The sequence below is a fragment of the Sminthopsis crassicaudata genome, chromosome 2 (genome assembly GCF_048593235.1).
Source record: "Sminthopsis crassicaudata isolate SCR6 chromosome 2, ASM4859323v1, whole genome shotgun sequence".
Classification (NCBI taxonomy): Eukaryota; Metazoa; Chordata; class Mammalia; order Dasyuromorphia; family Dasyuridae; genus Sminthopsis; species Sminthopsis crassicaudata.
The window spans coordinates 495,180,297-495,201,804 of record NC_133618.1 but is presented as its reverse complement, the minus strand read 5'-3'; the positions used below and the strand labels follow the sequence as shown (position 1 = coordinate 495,201,804).

At 38.2% G+C, this 21,508-nt stretch overlaps 1 protein-coding gene across 2 annotated transcripts; it reads right to left on the bottom strand.

Moving 5' to 3' along the window:
* Positions 1 to 2,179: 2,179 nt before the first annotated feature.
* Positions 2,180 to 15,297, bottom strand: LOC141557644 (small nuclear ribonucleoprotein-associated protein N). Of its 2 annotated transcripts, none has more exons than XM_074293605.1 (7): positions 15,177 to 15,297; positions 14,056 to 14,207; positions 12,338 to 12,449; positions 10,805 to 10,957; positions 3,190 to 3,328; positions 2,696 to 2,821; positions 2,180 to 2,335 (listed from the first exon to the last, which is right to left on the bottom strand). In XM_074293605.1, the coding sequence occupies exons 1-7, from the start codon at positions 15,177 to 15,179 to the stop codon at positions 2,298 to 2,300; spliced, it is 723 nt and encodes a 240-aa protein (XP_074149706.1). In that variant the 5' UTR covers positions 15,180 to 15,297; the 3' UTR covers positions 2,180 to 2,297. The 2 variants fall into 2 exon arrangements, with proteins under 2 accessions (XP_074149706.1, XP_074149707.1); XM_074293606.1 differs by lacking the exon at positions 15,177 to 15,297 and adding an exon at positions 12,582 to 12,648 and having other exon boundaries at positions 14,056 to 14,172.
* Between the last annotated feature and the right edge of the window lie 6,211 nt (positions 15,298 to 21,508).

Sequence of the window (21,508 nt, the reverse complement as noted above, 5' to 3'; positions counted from 1 at the left end):
AAAATTAATGCAAACAAGATTAGAAGAGAAGTAACAAATTGGGAAAACATTTTTAAAGTTAAAGGTTCTGATAAAAGCCTCATCTCCAAAATATACAGAGAATTGACTTTAATTTATAAGAAATCAAGCCATTCTCCAATTGATAAATGGTCAAAGGATATGAACAGACAATTTTCAGATGATGAAATTAAAACTATTTCCGCTCATATGAAAGAGTGTTCCAAATCACTATTGATCAGAGAAATGCAAATTAAGACAACTCTGAGATATCATTACACACCTGTCAGATTAGCTAAGATGACAGGAACAAATAAGGATGAATGTTGGAGGGGCTGTGGGAAAACTGGGACACTGATGCATTGTTGGTGGAGTTGTGAAAGAATCCAACCATTCTGGAGAGCAATCTGGAATTATGCCCAAAAAGTTATCAAAATGTGCATACCCTTTGATCCAGCCATACTACTACTGGGCTTATACCCCAAGGAACTACTAAAGAAGGGAAAGGGACCTGTATGTGCCAAAATGTTTGTGGCAGCTCTTTTCATAGTGGCTAGAAGCTGGAAGATGAATGGATGCCCATCAATTGGAGAATGGTTGGGTAAATTATGGTATATGAATGTTATGGAATATTATTGTTCTGTAAGAAATGACCAGCAGGAGAAATACAGAGAGGCTTGGAGAGACTTACATCAACTGATGCTGAGTGAAACGAGCAGAACCAGAAGATCATTATACATTTCAACAATGATACTGTACAAGGATGTATGCTGATGGAAGTGGATATCTTCAACATAGAGAAGAGCTAATCCAATTCCAATTGATTAATGATGGACAGAATCAGCTACATCCAGAAAAGGAACACTGGGAATTGAGTGTAAACTGTTATTTTTACCTTCTGAATCCAATTCTTCCTGTGCAACAAGAAATTCGGTTCTACACACATATTGTATCTGGAATATACTGTAATATAATTAACATGTATGAGACTGCCTGCCATCTGGGGGAGGGGGTTGGGGGAGGAAGGGAAAAAATCTGAATAGAAGTGCAAGGGATAATGTTGTAAAGAATTTCCCATGCATATGTACTGTCAAAAAAAAAAAAAAGTTATAATTATAAAATAAAATAAAAATTAAATTTAAAAAATAAAAAATAAGAGGGACTCTAAGGCAGAAGTCAGGAGTACATTCCAGGAATGTTGCTCAGGAATAGGATGACGTGTAGAAAGGGAGAAAAGGCAAATCTAATTCAATCACAGTTTAAGAGGAAGAGTACAATTCAATGAGACCACCGAGTCAGAGGGAGATCTAGAATCTTAATGGTCTCGATATTTTCTTGGTATTCTCCAGTCTCTAGCTATGAACTAGGTACCAAACATAAATACCTTTCCAATCCCCACCCCCAGTTAAATTCTTCTCTGACAAGCTTCACTCAGAATCCACTTATCTCCATGGACAAAATCTCATTGTGCAGGGGCACACCATCCCATTGTCAGAAATAAACTGAAATCTATCCATTGCTCCAGGTTTTACTCTTCAAGTATAAGATTGAGTATAAAATGGCTAATCCCAAATTCCAAATATTCCAAAAATATCCCAACAGCCATGATGTCTCCTGTTAAATCTCTTATTTAAATTGTATGTCCTTAGTGGTTTACCTGATCATCAAGTGGCCAATACACACACTGCTGGTCCTGGAATCAAGAACACGAGTTCAGATTTAGCCTCAAACAATTTTTAGCTATGTAACCCTGGGCAAGCCACTTAACCCCTATGTGCTTCAGTTTCACCATTTGTAAAATGGGAATCACAAGAACACCTACTTCTCAGGATTGCTAAGAGGGCTGTATGAAATACTTGTAAAGCATTTCACAAAACCTTTAAAAACCATTTAAATGCTTGTTATCACTATTATTTTCCTAAGTCTGCAAACTTGGAAACAATAGGAAAAAGCAGGGAACTGAATCCATGGTTATCAACAGAAAGAAATGTCAACCTCTGACTTTTTCTTTCCAGATGTCACCTAGATGAATAAAAAAGGAATAAAGGTAACTCAATTGAAAGTACCATTTACACTAGGCTAGCTCATGTAACAATCAGCATAGTCTTAGAAGATTTAAATTCTGTACTCCCCTCCGAATGTTTCCATCAGACATAGAAAACACCCAAGAGTCACACAACAATTTTCTTCCCCCAAGAGTTTATTATTAATCAATTTAAAAGCAGCACACTTTATACAAAAAGCCCACAAAACTATATACATCCTCAAGACAGAGGCAGCATCACAGCAGCTGAGGAATCCTAAGGTCTTGGTGGGCGCATTCCTGGGGGAGGAGGACCTATAAAGGAAACAAGAGAGTCCCATGAGACAGAGATACAATTCATATTTAGAGCATCAAATGCTCAGAAAAATTACTTGATCCACGGTGAGACACCTTATAAATATCTAGTCCTCACAGGCATAAAAGCAAAGAAGATTCAGGGCTCAAGAAAACTATTAACCCAAAATATATCTCTCCAAGTAATAGTAAGAACACAGATTGACAAAAAATCACTTCTAGAGAATTCTGGTCAACCCATCTATGACTTTAACTCTTCTTCTTTTGTGATCCCATGAAAAGAACTTATGCTGAAGAGAATGACAGGAACAAAATCGACACTGACCACATTGGAACTGCCAATGCAGGTATCCCACTCACCTCTCATCCCAGGAGGAGGGGGTCTCATGCCAGGAGGGGGCATGCCCATTGGTGCCCCTCGCCCAGGGGGCATCCCCATTGGGGGGCCCATGGGAGGTCTCATTCCCGGAGGAGGGGCCATCATACCTGCAACAGAGAAGTCCCAGAGAATAATTCAGTGCTGTATGAAAATTGTAAGGAGTTGCATGAAGGGGAAAAAGTCACTCATATAACAAAAGGGGAACAGTTTTATAAGGAGAGCCATTGTTTCCAGCTCCATCATCCACATGGTGACTGTTTATAGCTCAAAGATGACTCACCCCTAAAAGCCAAGGTTCCTCTCCTAGTAAAGAGTGTGCCTTAAGTCCCTAAACAATCATCCAGGCTGGACTTCAGAGTAATCCTGCTGAGTAATTCAAACTCTTCATCAAATTCAGAAAAGGTTATATTTCATCATCAATCCAGCTGATGCCTTACCTACCAACTAGTCTGGCTTCTATCTAAGGAGGCCTTACCTGGAGGAGGTGTCCCTCGGCTCACAGGTGGGGGAGGAGTTCCTCGACCAGGGGGGTACTGTGTTGGGGCTCCTGCAATACTAGCTGTGGCAGCAACTGCAGCAGCAGCTACAGTCCCTCTTGCCTGTGGGGTCATCACCTAAGAGGGCACAGAGGGTAGAAACAGTAAAACACACACACACACACACACACACACACACACAAAATACAAGTATTAAGTATTTAATGTATGGATACCCATTAGAGATACAAGTCTAGAAGACATGTCCCCTGGCTTCATCAAGTTTAGTCTAACAGATTAAAATACCAATATAGATGTCTACAATATTATATAACTTTTGCATTAGATGAGTGTGAAACAAAGTGTTTGGGAAATCCAAGGGAGAAGGATCCACATTATCACTCGCACCACAAATTACAACAGAGACACAAAAAAAGATAACTGGGAATTCGATATAAACAAATAAAGGTGGACATAAACCAAAAAAACAAAAAAAGGAGCAGTGGGATAGTTGTTATGTCAGGAATATAAATTTATAATCATTTCATGTTTCACCAATATTTTAAGACAATGTTAATACTGGAAAAGAAGGATGAAGTCAACAAGTCTTCAACAAAAGTCTAAAGCAGGACTTCTTAATTTTTTTCCACTACAATTCCTTTTCACCCAAGAAATTTTACTCAACCCCATCTCAGATTTGAGCTGAGGTATTTCTGGCAGCCTTTCAAAGGACAAAGTGTACATGTACATTCAGAACCCAGGCTATAGTAAAATCATCCTGCAACACAGGTAAGTACTGCTAGAAACACCTCAGATTCAATACATGTTTAATGTTGTATTAATTTTTTGCTTACTGTGTTCAGAAAGTTTTCACTGTTGCAAAAATTTTTGCAACCTCCACATTCATTTATGTGATCCCATATGGAGTAGCAACCTACAGTTTAAGATACTTTGGAGCATGTTTAAGAAACTTTTAAAAAGAAACACGGCCAGAATCATACATTGGAGAAGACAGTCCTGATGATATCTAAAGGATTAACTGCGTTGGGGAGACTAGGGGCAGGGAAAATGGGATGCTATTACTACACTCCAAGTCAAGAAAGAACAAGAGACTGAACTAAAGGGTAGCAATGAGAATGAAACAAAATAAAAGGTACAAGAGACACTTGAAAAATAGAACAGAAATGATTCGGCAGCTATTGATTTGGTAGATGTTGATAAGAGTCTGAAATTTCAAACCTAGACAACTGAGGAGATAATCCATTAACAAAAATTAAATAAAACTGAAAAGGTTTTGCAAAAGCACCATCAATATAATATAATATGAATCAGAACATTTACTTCTTTGAAAAAAGTGTAATATGTAAGACATAATAGTGAACTGATTCAAATGTTCAAGTCTTTTCTTAATAAATGATCAAAGGAAATGAACAGGCAATTCTTAAAAGACAGTAATCAATAACCTACAAAAAATGGCCCCAAATCATTAATAATAAGAAAGTGAAATAAGCAATTCCTCTGAAAAGCCTAGTTCTCCTTTGAGGGAAGAACAGGCATCTGGGCATAATGACTCCCCTTAAACCATAAGGTGGCAAAGTTTGGAAAGACCACAATAACTTGCATCAAGGTATATGATGGCTTTGATAAAGAATACCAATGTCTCATTTTAGATAAAGACAAATAGTTGAGTTAGAAAATAAAATAAAAGAAAGTGGAGTTATTGTTAATTAACATGGTTGTGACTTTTTTCCTCCAACTATGGTTTCATACAGTTTTTTGTATTCAAGGAAATTCCATATTAAATAAGGGACTTGAAAACAGGGGATGATATAATGTAAAGAAACTATAAGACAATATTCAATGTAGATACTCTAAGGAAATTAGGAGACCAAAGGATAATTTACTTATCAGATCTTTGGAGAAGGAATTTATGGCCAAAGAAGAACATTATGAAATACAAAATGGGCAATTTTGACATATTAAATCAAAACAGTTTTGCACCAACTAAACCAACTCAGCAAAGATTAGAAGGGAAAGCAGAAAGCTGGGGAAAAAAATCTTTACAACCAGTGTTTCTGATAAAGGTCTCATTTCTAAAATATATAAAGAACTAGATCAAATGTATATGAAAACAAGTCATTCCCCAATTGATAAATGGTCAAGGATATGAACAGATAATTTTCAGATGAAGAAATTAAAATAATCTATAATCATTTTTTAAAATACTGTGTCACTATTGATTAGAAAAATACAAATTTAAGACATATCTCAGATAATACCTCACATCTAACAGACTGGCTAAGATGACAGGAAAAGATAATGATAAATGTTGGAGGGGGAATGTGGGAAAACTGGAACACTGATACATGGTTGGTGGGGTTGTGAAATGATCCAACCATTCTGGAGAATAATTTGTAATTATGCCCAAAGGGCTATCAAACTATGCCTACCCTTTGATCTAGCAGTGTTTCTACTATGTATTGCAAAGAGATCATTTAAAAAAAAGTAAAAGGACCCACATGTGCAAAAATATTTGTAGCAGTCTTTTTTATAGTAACAAGGAACTGGAAACTGAGTGCATACCCATCAGTTAGAGAATAGTTGAATAAGTTATGGTATATAAATATTATGGAATATTATTTTGCTACAAGAAACAATCAGCATAATGATTCCAGCAAACTTGCATGAACAGATGCTAAGGGAACTGAATAGAACTAAGAGAACACTGTACACAGCACTGTACCCAGCTGCCTGCTCAGTTTTCTCAAAAAGAAAACGAAAGACTCCAAAAACAACAAATAAGCTATTAAAGACTTTTGAAGTTTAGGAAATACTTATTAGAACATGGCTAAATGTAAGAATAAGAAAATAGTTGGAAATCTTTCAAATTTGACATGCAAAAAAAAAGTTAAGACACTGCTAACTTATAAATAAAAGAGAATCTAAAGATAAAGTTATAAACATCAAATCAAGCTTTCTATTGGTGGTGAATTGCTAGTTTATTTTTTAGTATTAGAACTGGTTCCAGATTAGGATAGTCATAAAATAAGTGGTATGATCTTTGAGAATAAAAGGGTTTTTCTAGTACAAAGATTCATTGAGCTCTTTTGCCTATAAAATTGATGCTGATCCTCATACTGATATTTGTGTCTGCAGAATAGTAAGCTAATCATATTTTCCAAATATAAAATGGAAATAGTAAAATTTACTGAATCCATGGAAACTATAAATATTAATTTATTGATTGATTAACCAGTCTTGCTAATTAATGAAAATTCATGTAATGTTTTGCTACTTTACAGGTTGTAATTAGATAAAATGTTAAAATACAATAATTGTATATTTAAAAAAATAAAACAACTCTGAGATTTCATCTCACATCTATGAGATTGGCAAAGAGGACAAAAAAAGATAATGACAATAACTGAAGAGGATATGGAAGGACCAGCACACTCAGTGGGCTCTGAAGACAAGTTTTACTTTTTGGTTGGACCTTATTTCTTGCCTCTTACTTCTTCATTATTCATAATAGTAGTTCTGTAAACTTTAGGTTTTTCATAATTACCTTGTGGCAAATATAATTACCATTTACAGATGAGAGGTTAAGTGCTTTACTCAGTGTCACAGAGCATTAAGCATTGAGTAAAGGGAAATTAATTTTTGGAAAAGCATTTACTATAACATCAAACACTGGACTTACAAATAGAAAAGAGCCATCAAAAAAGATGTTCCTAAGCTCTCCTTCCTTTTTCCATGGCTACTCCTGTCTCAATTCATTTATCATCCCAGGGATTTCTCACAATTTCTTGGTTAAGTACAATCACCTCTCATTAAAATAAAGCTCTTTTTTTGATGGCTCTTTTCTATTTGTAAGCCGTGTTTGACATTATAGTAAATGCTTTTCCAAAAATAAAGCCATTCCAGAAATCAATTTCAAACTAAGCCCCTAAAAGTAAATAAATTGTGCACAGCCTTTGACCAAGAAATATTGGCATGCATATACACCAAAGAGACCAAAAAAAAAAAGGATCCATATACACAAAAATATTTGGAACTTTTTGTTCTTTCTTTGTCAGTGGGTCTTTGTTAACTGAGAACAGCTGAACAAACTTTGTTATATGCACCTGAATGAGATAAATGCAAACAGTATTTTTATATTATTATATATATAAATGGGATTATTGGGCCACAAAAGTGATGAAAGGAACAGACTAAGAAAAATCGAGTCCTTGTATGAACTAATAAAAGAGTTAAGTAAACAGAAGCAGGAAAACAACTTTTACAATGATTAAAACATTGTAAAGGAAATCACCTGTGAAAAGACTTAATTAAGCACTATGATTATTATAATGACCATTCACAATTCCAGAAGACTGATGATGAATCATGCTAACCAACCACTGGTGGTAGACAGGAGGTCCAAGATCAGACATAACCAATATGCACATTTGTTTTGCTTAACACATTTCATTTCTCTGTTCCTTGTATAAGGAAATATTCGTTTGTTGTCAAGTTCATAATTATAAAAAACTAAATTTTAAAAAGGAAAACATTCATGAAGGAAATTTATCTTGTATTTCTTTAACATTCCCTTCTAGCATCTAATGCACAGCTTCACTTTCAACAGGCAGATGTGGAATCAGGTACACTAATGCTTCATCTCATACCCTTGCCATCTTGATGCCAACCACTGGGCCCTCTGCAACAGAGACCATATCCTGGTCTCTCATCTTTGCAGGTCCCAGGCTGTGCTATGAAAGCTGAGCACCTCACACGGCCCATCCCAGACAAGTTTTACTTTTTGGTTGGACCTTATTTCTTGCCTGTTGTCTCAAGCATACCCTGCCCTCCATGTTCCTAAGCTCTCCTTCCTTTTTTCATGGCTACTCCTGTATCAATTCATTTATCATCTCAGAGATTTCTCACAATTTCTTGGTTAAGTACAATCACCTCTCACTAAAATAAAGCTCTTTTTTGATGGCTCTTTTCTATTTGTAAGCCCAGTGTTTGACGTTATAGTAAATGCTTTTCCAAAAATTAATTTCCCTTTAAAAATGCTTACTGCTCTGACACTGAGTAAAGCACTTAACCTCTCATCTGTAAATGGTAATTATATTTGCTTTGTCTCTTATACCACAAGGTAGTTATGAAAAACCTAAAGTTTACAGAGTCATGAACTACTATTATGAATAATAAAGAATTAATAAAATACTACTACCTGAAATTGACTGATTCTCTGCTAAGAATATTAGTTAGCATACTGGGGGATTTTGAATTTTGAAGCTCGGGAATTCAAGTCAATTTAACACTTATTAAATGCTTATTACTACTGCCTTTTCATTCTCTTTTACCCTCCAAATCAATTAGCTGCCAAAGCAGGTTGCCTTAACCATCAGATCTACCCTACTCAAAACTCCCTATTGATTCTCTACTGACCTTCAGGATTAAAAACAAATAAAGTGTCTCTTTTAAGCCCTTAATAACCAGGCACTCCCTTGATTTGAATAAATATTTCTCTCCTTATTACTTATCCTTTCATATATGCCACAATCTAGCCAAACTACCCTTCTTAAAGTTTTTGACAAGGATACCCTATCTTCTTCTCCCACACCTGAAATGCATTCCTACTTTACTTACCTCTGTTTCTTTGAACCTTGAGCTCACATACCAGTCCCTCAGCTCCTAATGCCTTCCCTCCCCAAATTACTTTCTATTTGTTTTATATGTATCTATGTACTAATTTATGCATACACAATCTCATCTGATAGAATGTAAGCTCCTTAAGAGCAAGAACTATTTCATTTTTTTGCTTTGCATCTCTAAGGCCTAGTATAACTTAATGCCTGATATATAATATGTATCTAATAATTGCTTGCTAACAAGCATTTCATCTTCCCAACTATCCTGGAAGATAGTTGTTATTATAATCCCCTTTTTACAAATGAGAAAACTAAGGATAGGTTAACTACCCAGAGTTACATAGCTAGTGTCAGAGGCAGGAAATCTTCAAGTCCAGTATTCAATCCACTGCAACTATAAATAGTTAAATGGTCAAGATTTAAACAAACAGTTCTTAAAAAATTTGCAAAAATGATCATATTAAAGAGTGCTCTACAACTAATAATAATAGAAATCCAAATCAAAACAATTCTGAAGTTCCATCTCACAAACAGCAAATTAGTAAAGATGACACAAGATGGAAATTAAAAAGATTGGCAGACACACTGAAGTATCATTGGTGGATTTGAGAATTTGCCCGATCATTTTGAAAAGTGATTTGGAATTATATAGAAGTGACTAAAATGTCTTTAATCCTAGGCATATACCCTAAGAATGCAAATTATAAAATATATACCATAAGCACTAAACCATATATAGCAGTGCACAGTTCTTAGCATACAGTAGATACTTAATAAATACTTGTCAATTTGACTAAAAAGTAAATGCCCTATTCCTTTAATGCATCTTCAAACCCCTTTCCTTGCTAATGCTATTGCTCTTCATATTTATTTTTACTTACTACTCCTGGAGCCTATTTTACCTCTTCAATTGGTCTATAACTTCTTCAAAGAGAAAAAAATAAAAAGTAAATGCCAAAATGATTAAGGAACTACTTAAAAAAAAAAAAGTGTGATATGTGAATAGAATATTACTGTGCTGTAAGAAATGATTACTAAAATGAATATAAAGAAGCAAGGAAAACTTATATGAAGTGATATAAAATGAAGTAAGCAGAGCCAGGAAAATAAAATACACACCAAGCACAATATAAATGAAAAGAACAACAAAGCAACTAAAACTGAAATTGGTGAAATTACAATAACCAAGTTTGGCCTTAAAGCAAAGTTGTGAGAAAGCATCTACTTTCATTCTTGGCAAAGATGGGGGATTATAGGGCTGGAACATCACAGGAAATTTAAGTTTTTTAAAAATGTTTTGTCTAGTTTTGCAAAACATTTATTCACTTTTAAATTCTTTGTTATAAAGGATGGTTCTCTGGGAGGGAAGAGAGCAAAGAATATATTCAGAAATGTAAAATGATCTGAGAGTAAAAGAGAGTGTTAAAAAAAAAAAAACAAAAACCAATGCCCCTTGACTGAATGAAAAATCGCCCCCATCCTCAGGGGACATAAAGTTAAATACAACAGAGATTCTACTCTTATTAAGCTTATAATCCAATGAAGGATTACTTGAATTCATTCATTGAGTACTTTATCTTATACAATAAATTCTACTAGGGAAAAATGAGGCTAAGTGAGAAAAGAGGAGAGAGATCACCAGGGTTATGCCCTACTCAGGAAGCCTGGATTATTATCTGTAGCCTTTCAAGAAAAGGTTCCAATGCAGTCTTGAATACCTGGTTGTACTCTGCAGGCACATATCCCAGAATTTAAAGCTTCAACATCTCTACTATTTAAAAAGACTGTCCTTTAAATTCTTCCCAACACCCATGGCCCAACTTCATTTACCCTGACAAAATTAGCCCCTCAAAGCCAAGGACTACTTTGTTTTTGTTTTTGCAATTCTAGTGCTTAGCAGTGTCTGGCACACTATAGGCATTTAATAAATGCTTATTCATCGATTGATGGAAGATGTCATGGTTGCCCAGCTCACCTGTTGGGAAGGTCCACCAACTCCCCGCACAGGTCCCGCTAAGCCTGCAGGAGCCTGGGGCATGGGAACACCCGCTGGCACACCTCTGCCCGCAGCCCTGCCAATGCCAGGGCCTCCTGCAGCGCCAGCTAATGGCACACGGGCAATGCCGGTCTGAAAAAAGAAAACAAGTCATTTATGGGGAAGCAAAGACTAAGGCTCAATACTTCGTACCGAAAAACAAACTATCACTAGCCCTTCATTGACCACCACCACTTCCTGTGCCTATGGCTTGCTGTTAATATTCAGATATACAAAAAAAAAGAAAAAAAACTTAATAAACCATAGCTCACACACCTACATTTATGGCATATCATGAAGACACAATAAAAGTGTTGGCTCAAACAGCATTTTTTTTTTTTAAATCAAAACTTTCCATCAACCATCATTTCTCATGAGCTCCTTAAATGCTCTCAGGATCATCATATAAAGTTTAAATTACATGTAGTCTAAGAAAAACAGGGAGGGGAGAGAAGAAATGGCATTCAGTTGAAACTTGCCTCTCTGCTACAGCTCCTAGTCCTCCCTTTTGAACCTAAAAAGAATGAATCTAATGGCTGTTGCCTAAGACAGTTCCATTCCAATTTCCGAAGACAATAGCTTTGTGTTTTCCATCTCTACTCCCACTAAAGTCTTCTTTTCTCCACACTAAACTTCTTTAGTTCCTTCATAAACAACTACAGTTCCCGAATACTGATCTAGAAGTTCTCTTGTCCTGAACAATAGAGATTCAAGGAGAAAATTTCAAGAAGTAACAATTTTCCCCATGAAATATTAAATGTATCAAATGTGTATAACACGTAGAAATTTTTTTCTCTATTTTGATACAAAATTTCATCAAGACTCCTTTATTCCTTTGGAAAGCTCGGTTAGCATTAATGGATTCCATCAAGATACAGTGTAAGTTATTCCAAGTCCCAAAGTATTTTATGGTCAAATGAGTTTGGGGAATGTTGCCGTGGGAACAGTGCTATTAAACAGGACCTTGATGAGACTAGTGTTCAGAGAATAAAAGCAGCCAGAGCCACTTAAATGCTGCTTTGAATAATTGGTGCTCTCCTCCCCTATGTGAAAGGGGCAGAATCACAAGGAATGTTTCTGTTTTGATTACATGATATCTGATTTTTAAAGTCAAAGTGGTAGACTAGATGGTATGTAAGGTCTTTCAACTCTGATTTCTGTGATCCTTAGAATCCTTTACTCCCAGCACTGGTAGCTTAAATTTCTTCCAAACATATTTATTATCTCAGCATGCCCTAAAATCTCTAGATTTTTTGTAAGCCAAGTGGTAACTAAATTTATCAGAATATTTAAATAAGGCAAGCCAAATTTAAAATGTTAGGCATGCAATAACTACTATAACTAATTTCTGGCTTCTAAACACCCAGCTGACCCTGAAAGAGTCACAAACATAACATTTTCTCTCTTAGGAAAGTACCTCCAAACCCAACTGGAGATTTCCCTTACTATCCTTTCCCAACCCTTTTGCCTTACATCTTTAGGAGGTGGGCCTTCCACAGTCATAGAGACCAAATTCTCCCCACGAAGCAGGACCAGTCCCAGAACCCGCTTTTCCTCACGTTCAGGTTGTTTTGCATTCTTTGGCCTGAAGGACAGAAATACGTATGTTAGTGGAACAGGCTGCTGAATACAGCCTGCACAATACAGGCAATTCTATGCTCCTAGGCTTCCTAGGATCCCTCAAAACCTTCACCTTGTCACTAAGCCCATAACTTACTCAAGGAGTCCTGGGATCCTTAACGTTGGAAGACTTAGAATCATAGAATGTTAAAGCTGGACGGGTCCTTAAAACATAGAACATAGCATGTCAGAACTGCAAGGAACCTTAGAACACAGAATGTTAAAACTGGAAGGGCCCTTAAAACACGAGATTTAAGCCCTAAAATGGACCTTAATAACCATATTATCCCCTCATTTTACAGAAGAGGAAAATTGGGTCCTGAAAGGAAAGGACCTAGTTTAAGGTCACATAAGCAATCACAGTAGATATAATTTTAAATCCAGCCTTTTGTAGAGTCAGAGCAGAACTTCACATAACAAGGATCTTAATAAACACATAAATTATAATTTTTACCTCTTTTAGCATGGATCACATTCTAAATATTATAAATGTTTTCATAATTAATATTCCACCTACTAGACTAGAAGCTCCTTGGAGACAGGATCCAAGTCTTATTCATCATTATACTTGTTGGAATTCGAAGCACAGTGTCTTATACAGAGAACAGTTAATGTTTATTAAATGCAAAAATCAGATTCCTCTTTAAAATCCTTAACTACATTACAAGATGCCTTCACCCCATCTTATAGAATGAAGTCCTTTGATAGAGATTCAGAGAATAAATATCAGTACATAAGAGAGTATTTCTGTTGACTTCATAAATATAATCTGAAGTGAATTTATCTCAAAGCATTCCATTTATTAAATAAGTACAAATCATGTATTGGCTAATTTTACTGAACATTTTTTCCCAGTTTCTTTTTATACAATAATAATTATATTTGATAATGAACTCAGTGAAAAAAAATCAAAAGATAAAAATTAAAACTAAAGTAAAGACAATAAATGTATCTGCTCGTTGGGAATAAAGATCTGGAGCGTGTAGTTTAACGAACGGTGAGTAGGGAGGGCCTCTTTCCAGATAACTAAGTATTCCCTCCAAATCACAGAACCATCAAGGCTTTAGGAGATGGAGAGTGGAGCTACCAGACCACGTTCCAGGAGGGGAAGGACTGCTTATGTTACACTCCGAGGCAAGGTAGAAGCCATCTGACCTAACCCCCTCATGTTATAGATGGGGAAACTTGGCCGAGACGGAGTGTAGTCCGTGGACTACAGAACTGAGAGCTCGGGGTTATACGCTTATAGAAATATGGGTCCTGGAGTTCACAGGAACAGTCATAGTCACGTTCAGAACTACTTTATTTAGGGATCCTCTACCCCAGAGCCGAAGCTCCTCTCATCTCACTGGGCTTTCTTTCACCATTTCCAAGTGATGTGGGCGGGTATGTATCTAAGTGAGGTCTGGGTATAGGTGTGTCTTCAAAATTCACTAGGGTGGAGGAGGGGAGGGGAATAAGGAAGGAGATAGTGTTCAGGACTGAGAAGAGTTAGAGTTGAAACCTAGCTTACCTGCCCTCCACACTCCTCCCCCCATGTCCCAAGATTCCCAACCCAGCCCCCTCCTCACTTGATCTTCCTGAACTCATCACAGTCACACAGGATCAGGTTCATGTGCTTGTCAAAGGCCTTGAAGGTACCGATGAAGATGCGGCCATCCTGCAGGATGCACCTCATCCTGTAGTCGATGTGCTGCAGCATCTTGCTGCTCTTGCCCACCGTCTATGGGAAGTAAGAGGGGAAAATAGTGACGCTGGGTCCTGGACTGATTACTTACCACCAGGTGCTTTTCTATTCTCTTCCCCTCCATTCTCTCACTCTTTCAGAGTGGCCATGCTTGCAACCACTGTGGCCTTGACCTTTAACCCCTTTCCAGAATTCCTCACCTTGCCCTTCCCCCATTACATGATCTTGACACTCTCCCACCTGACACACAACCTGGGCTCTTATTCCCTAAGAATGCTCATGGCCTCTGACCCAATTCCAAGATCCCGTCATCTTCCTCATAAGCATGCCGGATAAACTGCATCGAGTACATTCCCTGGGACAATCCTTCCCAAACGGACCTCTTCCCGTGGCGGACTTTACATTTTGCCCCGCCCCCTCACAAACTGATTCAAAAGCCCCGGCTTCCCTTCCGCTCCTCAAACCAGCCGCCCCGTTTCCCAGCAGGGTTTTCGCTGGCCCTCCACACCTGGAATTCATCCCCTCTCCATGTCTTTTTTTTTTTTTTTTTTAAATTTTCCTGCTTTTCTGCAAGTCCCGGCTGAAATCTACCTAAGTCAGGAACTCTTTCTCGACCCCCCTTAATGCCAGTGTCTGTCCATCACCACGCTATCCGGTAAATGGCTGTGAATGCACAGCGGCTTTCCTATTGTTTCCCACCATACTCGAGGACAGACTATCTTCTGCCTCGCTTTGCATCTCCAGCCGCGTGCGCCGGATCTAGCAAGGAATAAGTCCTTCACATGTCTATTGATTTGACTTCACCATCCCCCATCTCAAACACACAGACCCAGAAACCTTCCCCCTTTCCCTCCTCCTCTACCTGACCTCTGACCCCTTAGGGCGCTCGGCCCCGCCCCCTGCAGTGTTCTCTTCATCTCTTTCATCCGCGGCCCCCGAATTGCTCCGGCCAGTTCCCCAACCCACGCTTCGCTTCGTTTTCCCCGCGTTCCCAACTTTACTCACCATGGTGCTGGCTACCAAGTACCCTGCCTGGAGAAAGAAGCCCGGCGAGGCAGCCGCTCACATGCGGAGCTCTAAAGGAGAGTGTCCACCCCCAGCTTCCGGTTCTAACGGAAATTCGGCGCGGACGAATAGCCCTTGAAAAGTTGGAGGACACGTGACTGAAGGTGACTCATCTTCCGCCATATTGAGTGAGGGCATTTGCCCTTTTCCCGGAGCGGAAACATTCCAGAACTAGCGGCTTCTCATAAATGAGTTACATTCTCCTAAGTGGTGCTGCTCTTGTGCGAGCTCTCAGCAGCGAACAAACCCACGCTACGCTGAGGGCAGCAGCTCCCTTTTGCCTTTTTTTCTATCCTTACCTTTTAGGACGCTGCCTTAAACTTAGTAAGCTCTTCATACATGTTTACTGATTGATTGATATTATATATTGATATTTTAATATATTTTGATGTTGATATTTTGTGAAGGTACCTCGAAGTCTGTGCTGTTGCCAAAAATTTATATACAGCATAAATTGGACATAACCTCAAAGAAACAGCACTAGAATGAAGGTGCAAGCAGGAAAGATGTCCAGTATGATTACTTCTATCTGTCAAAATAAAATCTATTATACCATATATATATTTTAAATATACTCCTTAACTTTAAAAGCCACTGTATTCCACTGTACTCAGGTGTTAGGGGCCAGAACTTGAAGCAAGGTGGAACTGGACCCCAAGAAACCCTCAACACAGAACACTGCATTTTAGAGGGCATGTTACAGGTTGGCCCCAAACGTGGGACTGACCCCATCCTGAGTTCAGAGGAAAAGTCTCCCTGACCCAGACATTAGGGCAGGTACAGGAAGGAAACTTTGTAAAGGGCTAAACTAGTGCTTCAGCTGAATGGGACAGAGGCTTAGAAAACAGCTTCTTTTCCTCTTCAAGGAAAACGTGTCAAAAGCTTAAACTCATTAAAAATCAAGGTCTGATTGTAACTTGGGAGCAGATCCCAGAACTTTTAGAGACTGTCCAGCACACAACCTCCTTGGTTCTCTAAGGGAAAAGAATTGGATCTAGGGGAGTGGAAGTTAGTAGGAGAGCAATTGTGTTAATACTACAGCGATAATGGACCTGACTCAATTTCCAAAGAAACACTTTATACATAGAATTTACTACAACTGGCTTTAGGAAATGATATGTTATAAAATAAGGAAAAAGAAGAATGAGCAGGAGAGGGAGGATCCAGATAAAGGAGGTGAAAAGGATGAAGAATCAGATAAGAATGGAGTTAAGTACAATTCTGAGCGTGGTGCTTCACAGCAGAAGCCATTCTACGTCTGACCTACTTCCCTCAATTAACCCTTCATGGGGGGAGGAGGGGGGAGGGGAGGGGCAGTGACACAATCAGCACCATCTATGAAGCAGGCTATGACAAGATTACAAAAAGCACTGGTTAAGGCTAAGAAAGGACAGGATGTGTCTGATTTAAAAATAAATGCATACCCTGTGATTGAAGAGCTTGACTCTTCAGGTCAAAAAAGGAGAACCTACACTCCTTTTGATCTGGAAAAAATTAAGGATTTGAAAAAAAGGTTGCACTCTTTATAGGGCTACATCATCTTATGTTAAAATGTTACTAGAGAATTTGGCTTATGAAATTTTAACCCCAAGTAACTGGAAATCCATAGCAAGGACATGTTTAGAACCTGGACAAAACTTGTTGTGGCTTTTGGAGTATCATGATTTATGTAGGATTCAAGTCAGATGCAATAGGCAAACAGGAGTTAGTGTACAAGTCACTTTTGACCAACTAGCAGGTGAAGGTCAGTATGCAGACAATTTAGCACAGATTAATTATCCAATAATAGTGTATGAGCAAATTACTACTGCTGCAATAAAAGCTTCGGGTTCCCTCCCAGGACAGAAAGATTGAGGGGAAGCCTTCACGAAAATAGAGAAAGGTCCCAATGAACCTTTTTCAGATTTTGTGGGACTGCTGCAAACAGCTGTCACAAGAACCATTGGAGAAAATGCAGCTACAGAAATAATGACCAGACAACTGGCTAAGGAAAATGCTAATGAGGTTTGCAAAAGAATTATATGGAGACTACACAAAAAAGGTAATATATGCCAAACAAATCAAGCCACTACTACTACTTTAACCAACATCTCCCCTCAGTAGTTGGTAGAGGCAGCCCAGAGTCCTGAGTCCAAGAGCTTTGGGACTAGCAATATTTCTAGGCCACTACCCATGTTCATCATCCTGAGAAGTAACTTCTACGGAGATGTAATTAGGGAATTGTTCTAGAAGGTGTTAGAGTCACAAATACTGAAGACTTAGAAAGAAAAGCTATTGCTACCAAATTCCTTGACAATATCAAATAGTTCTACATCAGAAACTAACATGATTATAGCAGTTAGGTGGCACAGTGGGTAGAGCATCAGCCCTGAAGTCAGAGAAAAAAAAAGAAACTAATATGATTTATCAATATAAAAGAGGCAATATAATTTGTTTTGCTGCTATGTGACCCCATGGTCAGGAGCTGAATCCCCAAAATATATTGATTTTCAGTTGGTGTTGTGAGTCTCAAAAGAATTTGTAGGCTTAGACCATCTTCAAAGCAAGAGATGTTGTTGTTGTTGTTTTTTTCATAATGGCAGGCTAAGTTTCAGAAGAAGCTAGTAATAACAAGAGGAAAGATATCATAAGAAGGAGAAAGATTGCATAAACCAGGGAGTTTCTTTTCTTTTTTTCTTGCTGAGGCAATTGGGGTTAAGTGACTTGCCCATGGTCACACAGCCAGGAAGTGTAAGTGTCTGAGAACAGACTTGAACTCAGGTCCTCCTGACTCCGATACTCTGATACTCTATCCACTGTGCCATTTAGCTGCACCCCCAGCTATTCTAATGACAATTCTAATGAACCCATGAGTGACAAAGGGGGAGGATAAGGCCATATAAAGTAAAAGAATAACTTTGGGGGGTTAACATCCACAGATTGATATGCTGATTAGATACAGTAACTCTGTAATCAAGATAATCCTGTCAATACATGGAATTCAACAAGGGGCCATGCTACAGTAAAGTCCATCTTAAAAATAAGATAATCTTGCCAATAGCCTTTCCTGCTTGCCTCAGAGATTAACTGTAGTCTAGCCATTCTGGACTTCCTGCTGTTTTCCATCTCTGATGGCCATGACTTGCACTAATGATATCTCCCATGCCTTGAATACTCTTCTTCTGTACCTCCCCCTCATAAATTCCCTAGTTTCCACTAAATCAAGCAAAGGAATTTACCTTCTGCATTTACTTGGGGAAAGGAGTAACATTTCCCCTCCCCCAGCAGAGTGAGCCAGGGATAGAAGAGTGAGAAGGGATAGTAAGAAAAAAACAGGAGACTTGGGCAAAGAAGAGAAATTGAGCAATCTCAGATCAATTTGGACAACCTTAGATAAAATGAGCATGGAAAAAATCCCTGAGATTAGATTTATCATAGATAGGATAAGCATGAAAAAAGTTCTTTTGTGAGAAAGAGAGGGAAGAAGAGAGATACAGAGAGAGAGGGAGGGACGGATGGAGAGACAGACAGAAACAGAGAGACAGAGACAGAGACAGAGAGAGGGAGGTGATGCAGGTAAACTGTAAAAAAACAAAACAAAACAAAACAAACCCCCCAAAACTGTCCCCTTTTGATCTGTAAAAGTAAATCTCTGAAATTCTGTCCCCTTTGATTCCTGGCCTCCCAGACTCCAGAGAGTCTATGAGAGAGAGCATATCCTCCTGGCTAGTCTTTCTAAGGTAAATCACAGTCCCCCCACCCCCACCCCTTGGTAGCCAGATCCTTATTCAGGAAGCCTTACAAGTGATTTCCATTCACTTGGAGATCTGGGCCTGATATTGATAAACCTCTAGGCCTGGGAGCATTGGCTTTCTTTTCAATCTAAAACCTGAGCCTCAGATTTCCTATTAAAGGGTATTTCTATACTCCTGATCCTTATAGAAGTCTTGAGTAGGGCATAGCTGCCTGCCAGGACTCCTGTCAGCTGTGAAGACATTCTCTTCTCAGTGAAAAACCTTTTGTTATTTTCCCTGCAAGTTGGTCTCCTAGCAAAGCAGACTTCTCAGCCTGCAATAAATGTCCCTTTTTGCCACTTAAACTTTTCAGGTTCAAGTCACAAAAGACCTGCACCAACCAGAAGGGGATTCCCACACCTCAACTGTCTGCACTGCCATTAACCTCATCAGAGGGATAGAGAGAGAGACAGACAGACAGACAGAGACAGAGAGAGGGATGAATGAAGAGAGAGAATCAAAATATAGTAGCTAAATGTACAAGATAAAAAGATCCTTTTGTAGTGACAGAATATTAGAGCTGAGGCAAGCTAAGATTCCAATAATAATAATATTCAATTACATTCATATACCTTAATTTGTTCTGCCATTTCTCAATCCCTCAGTGTTCAGTTCTTTGCCATCAGAAAAATAGCTATTATAAATATTTTTCACAGACATGGGTCCTTTTAGATCTTTGGCATATAGACCTGGTTTTTTTCTCACTGGATCAAGGAGTTTAGAAACTGTGAGAGCATAGTTCCAAATTGCGCTGCTAAGGCTTAACTTCTAATTATGAATATAATAGAAGTTTAGAAAAGTCTTTTACAACTAGTGTGGTGGTACAGTAACATGAACTGCCACTTGCTAATTAAAGGAACGTAATTAATTATATAATCTGCCTCCATGCCTCAGTTGCCTTCTCACTCTGGAACTTCTTTTGGGTTCATGGTCTTCTTACTGTGAAATCTCTCTCCACCATGCTAGCCCTGTGACCCACTTCTCTAATCCAATGAGTTCCATTTGTCATCACTTTGTCAAAGATGGCTCTAGAGGACCATACTTCAATTTTTCTTTTTCTGATAGTTTGTAAATTCTTTGAGTGCAGGAATTGTCTTTTGCCCTTTTCTGTACTCCCAGATCTCAGCACAGCGCCAGCACATAGTAGATGCATAACATTGATTGATTGATTGGCTCTGCTTATGGTACTGGTGGTGTACTTTCTACCTTTTCATTTTCTTTTATATGTTGTTTTCCCGATAAAAAATGTAAGCCCTTATCTTTTCAACAATGAGATGATTTAAAGCCAGTTCCAATGATCTTGTGATGAAGAGAGCCACCTATATCCAGAGAAGGGACTGTGGGAATTGAATGTGGATCACAACATAACGTTTTTACTTTTTTTGTTGTTTGATTGCATTTTGTTTTCCTTTTAATTTTTTCCCCTTTTGATTTGATTTTTCTTGTGCAGCACGATAAATTTTTTATTTATTTATTTTTTAAATTATAGCTTTGTATTTACAAGATATATGCATGAGTAATTTTTCAGCATTGACAATTGTAAAACATTTTGTTCCAATTCTTCCCCCCATCCCCTCCCCCAGATGGCAGGTTGACCAATACATGTTAAATATGTTAAAGTATATATTAAATACAATATATGTACACATGTCCATATAGTTGTTTTGCTGTACAAAAAGAATCAGACTTTGAAACAGTGTACAATTAGCCTGTGAAGGAAATCCAAAATGCAGGCAGAAAAAATAGAGGGATTGGGAATTCTATATAGTGGTTCATAGTCATCTCCCAGAATTCTTTTGCTGGGTGTAGCTGGCTCAGTTCATTACTGCTCTATTGGAACTGATTTGGTTCATCTCATTGTTGAAAAGGGCCACGTCCATCAGAACTGATCATCATATATGTTAGGGGTGGTAGCCCCTTGATATTCCTTGTTTGATCTCCAACTTCCTTGGACTTTTGATGCAAGATCTGGTCAAACTAGTTTGGGCTATCTGAGCTGGCTGGGTTTTACAGCCCCCCATTCTAATCTGCTCAGATAGACCAAATGCCAGCAGGAAATTCCTTTTCAGGAAGAGACTTTGGTCTGTCCCCAAAAGATCACAAGAGAATCCTTATCTTATTTACATCACTCTCCGGAACCTCCTTACATCACTGCATCTGAATGATTGTGCTCTTGTATAAAACAGAGTCCTCAAAAAATCTATTCTTTGCAAAATTGGCCTTGTACCACGCAGCCATTTTGCCCAACGGCTCTCCGTGTTTCCATTCTAATCAATAAAGACTATGTTTCCATATAGCATTAAGTAGCAAATTCATTTGCTGCCGACCCCACCCTTGGTTAGTTTGGGGAAGGAAGGAGAGAGAGAAAAGGAACTGACCCATCTCAGTTTAGACATCAGTTTACTCCTCATCAATATAGTCTTGTTGTTGAAGTGTACAATGATCTCCTGGTCCTGCTCATTTCACTCAGCATCAGTTCATGTAGGTCTCTCCAGGCCT